This window comes from Homarus americanus, unplaced genomic scaffold (assembly GCF_018991925.1).
Source record: "Homarus americanus isolate GMGI-L3 unplaced genomic scaffold, GMGI_Hamer_2.0 scaffold30108, whole genome shotgun sequence".
NCBI lineage: Eukaryota > Metazoa > Arthropoda > Malacostraca > Decapoda > Nephropidae > Homarus > Homarus americanus.
In genome coordinates this window covers 9,059,538-9,071,459 of record NW_024748109.1, presented here as the reverse complement: position 1 = coordinate 9,071,459, position 11,922 = coordinate 9,059,538, and the positions used below count along the sequence as shown (strand labels likewise).

The 11,922-nt window shown below is 44.3% G+C and overlaps 1 protein-coding gene across 1 annotated transcript; it reads left to right on the top strand.

Moving 5' to 3' along the window:
* Positions 1–346: 346 nt before the first annotated feature.
* LOC121880110 (spore coat protein G-like) lies at positions 347–1,635 on the top strand. The gene is made up of 2 exons (XM_042387167.1): positions 347–722; positions 1,400–1,635. The coding sequence occupies exons 1-2, from the start codon at positions 347–349 to the stop codon at positions 1,633–1,635; spliced, it is 612 nt and encodes a 203-aa protein (XP_042243101.1).
* Positions 1,636–11,922: the final 10,287 nt, after the last annotated feature.

The following is an 11,922-nucleotide window of genomic DNA, read 5'->3' as shown; positions in this document are numbered from 1 at the left end:
GACTACAGAGTGACAAGGAACACAAGAAGACTCACACAAGACTATACAGTGACAAGGAACACAAGAAGACTCACACAAGACTACAGAGGACAAGGAACACAAGAAGACCACACAAGACTACACAGTGACAAGGAACACAAGAGGACCCACATAAGACTACACAGTGACAAGGAACACAAGAAGACTCACACAAGACTACAGAGGACAAGGAAACACAAGAGGACCCACATAAGACTACAGTGAAGGAACACAAGAAGACCCACACAAGACTACACAGTGACAAGGAACACAGAGGACCCACATAAGACAGTGACAAGGAAACACAAGAAGACTCACACAAGACTACATGAAAGGAACACAAGAGGACCCACATAAAGACTACACAGTGACAAGGAACACAAGAAGACTCAACAAACTACAGAGTGACAAGGAACACAAGAAGACTCACACAAGACTACACAGTAACACGGAACACAAGAAGACCCACACAAGACTACACAGTGACAAGGAACACAAGAAGACTCACACAAGACTACACAGTGACAAGGAACTCAAGAGGACCCACATAAGACTACACATGAAAGGAACACAAAGAAGACTCACACACTACAGAGTGACAAGGAACACAAGAAGACTCACACAAGACTACACAGTAACACGGAACACAAGAAGACCCACACAAAGACTACACAGCAACACAAGGACCCACACAAGACAACACAGTAACACGGAAAACAAGAAGACCCACACACAAGACTACACAGTGACAAGGAACACAACAAGAAACAAGACTACACAGTGACACGGAACACAAGAGGACCCACACAAGACTACACGGTGACAAGGAACACAAAAGACTCACCAAGACTAACAGTAACACGGAACACAAGAAGACTCACACAAGACTACACAGTGACAAGGAACACAAGAGGACCCACACAAGACTACACAGTGACAAGAAACACAAGAAGACTCACACAAGACTACAGAGTGACAAGGAACACACAGAAGACTCACACAAGACTACACAGTAACACGGAACACAAGAAGACTCACACAAGACTACAGTGACAAGGAACACAAGAGGACCCACACAAGACTACACAGTGACAAGGACACAAGAAGACTCACACAAGACTACAGAGTGACAAGGAACCAAGAAGACTCACACAAGACTACAGCAGGAACACAAGAAGACCCACACAAGACTACACAGTGACAAGGAACTCAAGAGGACCCACATAAGACTACACACGTGACAGAACACAAGACTCACACAAGACTACAGAGGACAAACACAAGAAGACCCACACAACACACAGTGACAAAAACTCAAGAAGACCCACATAAGACTACACAGTGACACGGAACACAAGAAGACTCACACAAAACTACACAGTGACAAGGAACACAAAGAAGAAGATCACAGAAATGAAACACAAAGACCCACACAGACACAGTGACAAGGAACACAAGAAGACCCACACAAGACTACACAAGGAACACAAGAAGACTCACACAAGACTACACAGTGACAAGGAACCCAGAGAACCCAACATAAGACTACACAGGACAAAGACCCACACAAGACTACAGAGAGACAAAACACAAGAAGACTCACACAAGACTAAGTAAAAACACAAGAAGACCACAGAAGACCCACACAGACTACACAGTAACACGGAACACAAGAAGACCCACCAAGACTACACAGTAACACGGAACACAAGAAGACCCACACACACATGACAAGACAAAACACAAGAAGACCCACACAAGACTACACAGTGACAAGGAACACAAGAAGACTCACAAGACTACACAGTAACACGGAACACAAGAAGACTCACACAAGACTACACAGTGACAAGGAACACAAGAGGACCCACACAAGACTACACAGTGACAAGGAACACAAGAAGACTCACACAAGACTACAGTAACACGGAACACAAGAAGACTCACACAAGACTACACAGTAACACGGAACACAAGAAGACCTACCAAGACTACACAGTGACAAGGAACACACACCTACAAGACTATACAGTAACACGGAACACAAGAAGACCACACAAGACTACACAGTAACACACAAGAAGACCCACACAAGACCACAGTGACACGGAACACAAGAGGACCCACACAAGACACATACAGTGACACGGAACACAAGAGGCACAAGACTACACACACACACAATCACACAAGACTATACAGTAACACGGAACACAAGAAGACTCACACAAGACTATACAGTAACACGGAACACAAGAAGACTCACACAAGACCACAGTAACACGGAACACAAGAAGACCCACACAAGACTACACAGTGACATGGAACACAAGAGGACCCACACAAGACTACACAGTAACACGGAACACAAGAAGACTCACACAAGACTACACAGTGACAAGGAACACAAGAGCTCCCAAAGACTACACAGCCGGAACACAAGAAGACCCACACAAGACTACACAGTACACGGAACACAAGAGGACCCACACAAGACTACAGTGACACGGAACACAAGAAGACCCACACAAGACTACACAGTGACAACATAAAAGGTCCCAGACACTCCGCCATCGAGACGACTCCGTTATAGTGAACTCTGGCGGAAGAGTACGTAGACTTTCTGGTATTGCACAGCCCATCGTGGGGCAGGTGTGGACCAGGCGTGTTTCCTCAAGTCTGTGAGTAAGATGCATCTACAGTGGGTGGACACAGATATATCCAAGTGTGTTTACGGAAGAAAACACCGTATCGTTATAAGAGGCACGCACGCACGCCACGCACGCACGCACGCACGCACACGCACGCACGCACGCACGACGGGTTCAAATTTACTGTTGGAACGAATTTAGGTACTTCAACAGCTGAGCTAAACACAGTTCACTAACTGAAATTAATAAAATTTCGGAATTTCATTCATTTTGTTGGATATCATCAATGACTGAGGACCTGTCCGTAACTTGTAGCAATATAGTGTTAGCAGGAAGACCGAGAGAGGGTTTATCATGTTAATTCCTCCATCATCGGTTTTTCCTATAAGGTCTATTATGGTTAACTTCAAGTGTTCTCGACGTGTGGTGATTAATGTCCCGCAGGGGGAGGGCGGGGTGTTATATTCCCTTGAAATTAGTTCTTGAAATTCTAGTAAATTTATGTTTTGTTAAGTTGTAGAAAAGCCACAGATCAGAGTTAATTAGTTCCTGAACTGTCTTATTATAGTTCGTAAATATTTCTCTGTTGTAAATTACTTGTTAATGACACTATTTTCTTTCCTTTAATATGGCATGAAAATTGTTTTATCTTTAATCTATAATTATGGGAAGGTTTTATGAGGTCTTCACTTTTGGAAACTAAGACAAAAATTTCACTTTAACATTTACTTATGGTTAACCTTAATTTACACACCAAGAAGCCAATTTAAGCATGATGATTATGACTCTATAATTGGAATAAAAATCCAACTCATCAACAACTCTCCATCAATTGGCACACAAACCTCCTTGTTAATGTGGCTACTAACACACGTCCACAAACCCACTAACATCACTACTGAAGTTAAAAACAACAACAAAAAATTCCAACCCATTTAAAAAAAATATTATCCGTGACTAGATGCCTCAATAGTTGTCACTTCTGCATCAACAAGTAAAATATGTTTCACTATCAACAACACACCCACTACCTTCCTGAGCACCAACCCTGCCATCACACAAGCAACCTCCAATAGAAAGCAAATCTACAAGATATGTCGTGGTTTGAGCCTAGTCACGTAATTACTGTGACATGGCGGTCACACTGGGGATTTTTGGTCTTTTAGGGCACAGCAACATCCCAGGGTCACGCTTCTGTTTCAGGAGGGCTGGTGGTGGGGGAGAGCTGGTGGTGGGGAGAGCTGGTGGTGGGGAGAGCTGGTGGTGGGGAGAGCTGTGGAGGGGAGAGCTGGTGGTGGGAGAGCTGGTGGTGGGGAGAGCTGGTGGTGGGAGAGAGCTGGTGGTGGGGGACAGCTGGTGGTGGGGAGAGCTGGTGGTGGGAGAGCTGGTGGGGACAGCTGTGGTGGGGAGCTGGGGTGAGAGCTGGTGGTGGGGAGAGCTGGTGGGAGAGCTGGTGGTGGGGGAGAGCTGGGATGAGGGGGGTTGGAGAAGTGGGGAGAGCTGGTGTGGGAGAGCTGGTGGTGGGACAGCTGGTGGGGAGAGCTGGGTGGGACAGCTGGTGGGAGAGTGGTGGTGAGAGCTGGTGGTGGGGACAGCTGGGGGGACAGCTGGTGTACAGCTGATGGTGGGGACACTGGAGGGTGGGGAGAGCTGGTGGTGGGAGAGCTGGTGGGGGGGGAGCTGGTGGTGGGAGAGTGTGTGAGAGCTGTGTGGGGAGAGCTGTGGGGAGAGAGCTGTGGGGACACGGGGGGGGACAGCTGGTGGGTAGGAAAGCTGGAGGGGACAGCTGGTGGGGGGAAGCTGTGGGGAGGTGGTGGGGGAGCCGGGGGGAGAGCTGGTGGTGGGGAGAGCTGGTGGTGGGAGCTGGAGGTGGGGACAGCTGGAGGTGGGGGGCAGCAGGTGGGGAGAGCTGGGGGAGAGCTGGGTGGAGAGCTGGTGAGAGCTGGTGGTGGGGAGAGCTGGTTGGGAGCTGGTGGTGGGGAGCTGGTGGGGGAGAGCTGGTGGTGGGGAGAGCTGGGTGGGAGGAGCTGGTGGTGGGGAGAGCTGGTGGTGGGGGAGAGCTGGTGGTGGGGACAGCTGGTGGTGGGGACAGCTGGTGGGGGACAGCTGATGGTGGGGGACAGTTGGTGGGGTAGGGGAGAGCTGGTGGGGAGAGCTGGTGGTGGGGGGAGCTGGTGGTGGAGAGCTGGTGGTGGGGAGAGCTGTGAGCTGGTGGGAGAGCTGGTGTGGGGACAGCTGGTGGTGGGAGAGCTGTGGGAGCTGGTGGGGCTGGTGTGGGGAAGCTGGGGGACAGCGGTGGTGGGGGCAGCTGGTGGTGGGGAGAGCTGGTGGTGGGGAGAGCTGGTGGGAGAGCTGGTGGTGGGGAGAGCTGGTGGTGGGGAGAGCCGGTGGTAGGGAAAGCTGGGAGTGGGGACAGCTGTAGGTGGGGGGCAGCTGGTGGTGGGGAGAGCTGGTGGTGGGGAGAGCTGGTGGTGGGGAGAGCTGGTGGTGGGGAGAGCTGGTGGTGGGAGAGCTGGTGGTGGGGAGAGCTGGTGGTGGAGAGCTGGTGGTGGGAGACTGATGGTGGGGGATGAAGAGCTGGGGATGAGGTAAGAGGAATAGTGAAAAGAATGTCCTAAGACAGTTGGCGTATGTTGGATGACAGGCAAAAAAATACTCTTCGTTTCAGTGTGTGTGTGTGTGTGTATGAATAGTAATAATAATAATAATAAAATATATAATCATAATTCATATAACAATAATCATAATAATAATAATAATAATCATAATAATCATAATAATCATAATAATAATAATAATAATAATAATAATAATAATAATAATAATAATAATAATAATAATAATAATAATAATAATAATAATATCACGGTTTATTGAAAAGTTATGCATCCGAAGGCTGAAAATATGCAATGGACATAAATGACTTATTGCATACTGGGGGAGTTAACAAAAGCCTTCATTAGAGAAAGGAGAAGGAACATAAAGTGAACATACAGATTATTGTTTACAGTGGAGGCCACGTAGGTCATATGCGCTGAGGTTTTGAACAGCAAACCCATAGTGTAGTAACTCCCTCACAGGTGGTGTTATGAGGGGCATCACGTGGAGTGGTAATTCTCACAGATGGTGTTATGAGGGACATCACGTAGTGCAGTAATTCCCTCACAGATGGTGTTATGAGGGGCATCACGTGGTGTAGTAATTCCCTCACAGATGGTGTAGTAATTTCCTCACAGATGGTGTTATGAAGGTCCTCACGTGGTGTAATAATTCCCTCACGGATGGTGTTATGAGGGACCTCACATGATGCTGTAGCAACTCATTCACTACGTGGTGTCGTAGCATCATGGGGACACCACGTGGTCTGGTGTCACAGGACCTCAATCACCTAAGTGAGTGAGTGTGGTTCCAGTCCTCCCTGTCGTAGACGGATTAACACATAGTTGCATATTGTTGAGTCTCACGGGCAGTTATCACTGGGTACCTGGGACCTCACTGTGTGAAGGTTAACTTGGATACGACTCAGCTGTTACTGTTGAGTTGTTTTCACTGACTTGAACACTGTTCACCACTGTTCACCACTATTCAACACTGGTTCCATTCCTTTCCTGAATGAAATTGTAGCTTCTGGCGAGAACTTGTTGATATTCCGGTGTGGAGGAGGGGTTCACGGGACAGAGTTGGTATGGGCCAACCTAACAGTTGACCTGGCTGCTCCCAGTACGTCTTGACCCTTTGGTGGTCACGGATGAGGTAAGTGTGTGTGTGTCTGTGTGTGTGTGTGTGTGTGTGTGTGTGTGTGTGTGTGTGTGAACGAACTAAAAAAAATAAGGCCAGGCAACGTCAGCGCCAGTAGGAGGAAACTAGGGAATGATTTACTATATATGGCATAAGGTGATAAAGGTGGTAGAAGAGTGAAAAGAATTTAACACATGTCATATATACTAAACTGTAAATCTTTCATTGTTTACTTAGAAATTGGGTTGAAAAGACTAAGTAGTAACGGGTGATAAATACCAGCACACCTCACACCTGGCTCAGTAAGCAGTGTAGGACGTCATAGAGACGGCGGCAAGTCGATCATTGATTTACCTAAACAGTGCGTTAATTCACTGGGTCTCCCCGCACTAAGGTGAGCAACGCGACACTTGCCAGGGACAACACTGCTGGTATCTGATACTGTACACTTGTTTACTGTCTCTCTGAATATTAGTGTGTAATAATTGTAAATATAGATATTATAATAGTGTACATGTTAAGTAAAGTATATTCCTTCTCTTCTCTTCATTATAAAGCTACCGAAAGTAAATTTGATTGCAATTCTATCGTTACTGTTATCATCATCAATTACCAACATATACATGAGTGTGTTGTGTTATTAATAAATATTCTCCCAACAAAATATTTCTAAATCATCCAGACATATCTTCAGACAGTCATAAATTGATCGTTTAAACTACTGTTCTACGAGTAAACTTTTATTTTTTTCGCTCGATATTTACCACAAACAGTGACAGAGAAACACTCGTTCATTCAGTAACTCTCACTACCTGCTAGCACCTCACCCTAATAACAGAGTAAATATTAAGTAGCCTAAAAAAGAGAGATTTCCAGGTAATATTATTGGTATATGAATCATTATATAGGATCTACAAGAGAGGAAGCCACTACTAAAGATCCCACTACAGCCATGTCACCGTAATATATTACTTACTTGTTGTACTGTACATACAAACAACCCAATATGGATTGACCTAACACCTAGTATGACCCTGAATTATTATGAAGATATGTCTATTATAACGTAATCTAATGCTTGACTCCCTGTTGTAATAACTTAATAAACAGAAGTACAGTTTTAACCACCATAAGTAACAGCCTGAAGCGTAACGATTTTATGTGAAAATAAATTGGCCACAACCTTGAACTAATTTAAACCATATTGCGCACTATCATACAATATAACCAATCTAATTTTATCCAGGAACACAAGATAAGTAGTAAGAAACTTTACCATCTAGTTTCATTTGATCGTAGTTTAATGTAACTCTGACTTAACTTATATGATTCCCGTTATCATACCTTTATGAGGAGGTAACACAAAGGGCCTTAGTTATTTGTACATTACAGTAATAGTTTCCATTTTATTTATTCGTGAACAGAACCTGGTCGCCTGACTATATATCATTCTAAAATCTAAATATATAACGTAAGGATAACTTTGATCTAATCTATCCAGACAGAAACAGATATTATCCTGGGTTAAATTGACATACCAGATCCTGAATTAATAAGAACAAGTGCAATTAAATTTTACCTAATATGACTAGTGTTAACATGGCCTTATGTTGGCAAATTGACTAAATATAACATTTTAAGTTTTTTATACGGCGCTATGACAACAAAGACTGGTCCAATCTGATGCAACTAAAACATATTGGGACAACCAGATTTAATGTTGTGGTTTAAACTAACTATTACTACATTCCTCTCTTTACCTGGCTGGAGCATTTTCTTGACCTTGACTCTAAAAAGCTGATAAGCAAAGCCAACGGTATAACAGGTGAGATACATCGTGACACCTGGGAAGGATATATCGTGACACCTGGGAAGGGATATATCGTGACACCTGGTAGAGAGTTATATCTGGCGGCACCTGGTGAGGATACATCGTGACACCTGGGGAGGATACATCACGTGACACCTGGTGAGGATATATCAGCGTGACACCTGGTGAGGATACATCGGCACCTGGGTGAGGGGCCATATCGTGACACCTGGCTATTCGTGAGAGATGTTGCTTACACAAATATATTTGAATCAAACACAGTGTAATGTATGCCTCCCCTCGAAGAGCCCTTAGTGAGCCGTGATGGCGTCAAAGCGTGCTAATCCCTGCCCACAGGTGGCTCAGGTCACGCCACTGCTACTCTGCTTCTGCTCTTGTGGAGGTTCCAGCCGATAAATCACTAGTTACTTTCGTTTGCCTGCTTCTTACTATCAGTTGTATTGTGGGTAGAAATTTTAATCTGATTTTTTTACTTTAATATTTTAGCCAAATTTCCTTCTCTCTCACTGTTACTTGACAATTCACTGATAACAGCATTCTTCATTTTTCTAGCCTCACTACGGAACATGTTCTGCATGTCCTGTACCTGAGGTCAAACTATGACTCTCATAATCAATAAAAGGTATAACTTCCTCTGATTGGTTCATGTTTAACAGTAAATAATAAAGGAGATTATGGTGACTGGGCAAAGGATTTTGTGGTGCGATGGTGAGGCTAGAAATTTGGGCAGGAGAGTGAGGTAGAAGCCTTGAGGCTGGGAAGGAGAACCAAAAACAGGAACAGGTTGTGGGTTGAGTAAATAAAATGGCCAAATAGATCACAATCTGTATCTACGTACCACACACACACACACACACACGTATAATTATGACCGCAACTAATGACTGTTAATAATGTAAAAAGTAGTTTCCATATTGCTAAGCACCCATAATAGGTCATTTGGCACATGTGGTATTTAACTGAGGGGTTTAAAACTTTTTCAGTGATAAACAACTGATAACGATCGATAATTGATACCCCTTTGCCACGCTCCTTAACTCTTAAAAACACGTTAGGAGTTGTTTCTTTGGTATAGATCATGGCTGTGTTAAGGTTCCCCTTACAGTAGTCAAAGGTTGTTGCTGTGAGGGTTAATGATTGATTGTCGCTGCTGCGTATTTAAGTTAAAACGTTCCCAATTTGTCAACTCTATGTAACTTTCGTGACTAGCGGCTGCTACAAGAGACAAGAATAGCACGAAGGTATACAGTAATAAGGTCAACTAGACATTACCAAGTTCTTAGTTTATTTTATTAATACAAAGGGTCATGGCAGAGGTATATGGACGAACAGATATTAACACTGTAAAATGGAACACATGTCAACAACAAGACACCAACACAGTAGGTAACCTTTGAGGCGAGAGTAGCGCCTGTGAATATATTTAAGAGTCACTATTTCACAGGTACCGGTCGGCCCTACTTCCCTACCCCCCTCATACCTTCTAATAACTAGGGACAACAGGTCTTCCCCCCTCTCGTTCTCTCCCTGATACAATGACAGCGCCCGACATTCAGCTCAGGAAATGAGTATCTCTGTTTATAATAATAATAATAATAATAATAGCTAATAATAATAATAATAATAATAATAATAATAATAATAATGAAATAAACCAGCTACAGAAACACACAAAAAGGTGGACATCACTCCCTCTGTCTCACAATATAAATGGCTTCAAGTTAGATGGGACTGAAGCCCAACTGTTTACACTGGGTAAATAGCAATTATACTACTTTATATTCAGCCACACTCCCCACCAGGAACAAAACCACCGGAACCTTAAAGTAAACATGAGGCCTCGGTTTAGAGGAATTCCAACGGGGCTTAGATAAAGGAACTATTCATCCTGGGGGAGGAAAAAAACCTGACGTTAGGGGTGTTGTTGGCGTGTCCACACTGTGGAGCAGGGGTGTGGCGCTCTCTCACCTACCTCCTCCACTGTCCCTACATCTCCCCTCTCCTCCTCCTTCCCTCTCACTTCATTCCCTCTCCTGCTCACGTTAACAAGTCTCCCCAAACACACAACATATGGTTTAATGATCGATCTCACTTACCACCTTACCACACTACACTCCTCAACAGAAAATGTAATAATAATAGTAACAACAACAACAACAACTATATCACCTTTGTTTCGTAAATGGATCAAAACTAAATGAACTGAGAGGAGGAAATGAAATAAAAGCATAAAGAATCAGTGAAGAGTGAAGCATTGAATAGGATCTAGAGTGAAAAAGATGAGGGAAGAATGACGAAAGGAAGATAGGAATATAATACGTTAATAACAAGATAAGAAAAAGGAAATAAATAACAAAAAGAAAAATTGGTTTAAAGATTGACGAGAGACAGAGACAGAGACGAGAGAGACAGAGAGACAGAGACAGAGACAGAGACAGAGAGAGAGAGAGATGCTAGATATTATTTATCACTATTACCAGACACAACCAATAGACACCTCAATGGGTAGTTGGCAGTCGGATCCTAAATATTACTGCGGCAGGACAGATAATGCACACCAGTATTGTATCTTTGTGACCTTATGATCTACACTGAAGTTGTAGCAGCGATAAGTTCAAAAATAAACTGTTCACTTTTACCGTCTGTACTCCCGATAATTCATGTCCGTGTTGGTAGAGTGTATCTTGTCCGTTGTTATTAAGGGTGTCATGTCCGTTGTCCGTTGAAGAGGTCATGTCCGTTGTCGTTGAAAGTGTCATGTCCGTTGTCGTTGAAGGTGTCATATCCGTTGTTATTGAGTGTCATGTCCGTTGTCGTTGAAGAGGTCATGTCCCGTTATTAAGTGTCATGTCCGTTGTCGATGAAGGTGTCATATCCGTTGTCGTTAGAAGATTGTCATGTCCGTAAGTGTCATGGCTCCGTTGTTATTGAAAAGTGTCATATCCGTTGTTATTTGGAAGCTTGGCATACCGCTGTCGCAGAATCATGTCATATTCCATGCTGTGACGTGGGGGTGATCATGTTCGTAACTGTGAGGTGATCATATTCATCGCTGGGTGATGATCATGTTCTGTCAGGGAATGATCATGTTAAGCCAGCTGTGGTGATCATGTTCATGGCCTGGGAGGTGTTCATGTTCATCGCAGGGAGGTGTGCATGTTCATACGCTGTGGTGATCATGTTCGTAGCTGAGGTGATCATGTTTAGCCTTGAGGTGATCATGTTCATAGCTGTGGGGTGATCATGTTCATGTAGCTGTAGGGTAGTCATGTTCAGTAGCTAGAGTGTTTCATGTTCATGGCTGAGGAGGTGTGCATGTTCGTAGCAACAGGTGATCATGTTCGTAGCTGTGAGTGGTATGTTCATGTGGGGGAATTGTTCATGTTTCGTAACTGTGGGGTGATCATGATCGTGGCTGTCAGGGTGATCATGTTCGTAGATGTGATGATCATGTTGTGTAGCTGTCTAAGTGATCTGTTCCGTAGCTGGGAGGTGTTCTGCATGTTCGTAGCAGGGGAGAGTGTGCATGTTCGTAGCTGTGGTGATCATGTTCGTAGCTGAGAGGTGATCATGTTCATGCTTGAGGAGGTGATCATGTTCGCCAGCTGTGGGGTGATGTGTTCATGCTTTGAGGTGATCATGTTACGTAGCTGGGAGGTGTTCATGTTCGTAGCTGGGAGGTGT

What these genes read in the sequence shown, in the direction of transcription:
- LOC121880110 (XM_042387167.1), top strand. Translation starts at nt 347, where the DNA reads ATGAAAGGAACACAAGAGGACCCACATAAAGACTACACAGTGACAAGG. An exon ending in GACCCACACAAGACAACACA is followed by an intron (nt 723 to 1,399) that starts GTAACACGGAAA and finishes AAAACTACACAG; the next exon opens with TGACAAGGAACACAAAGAAG.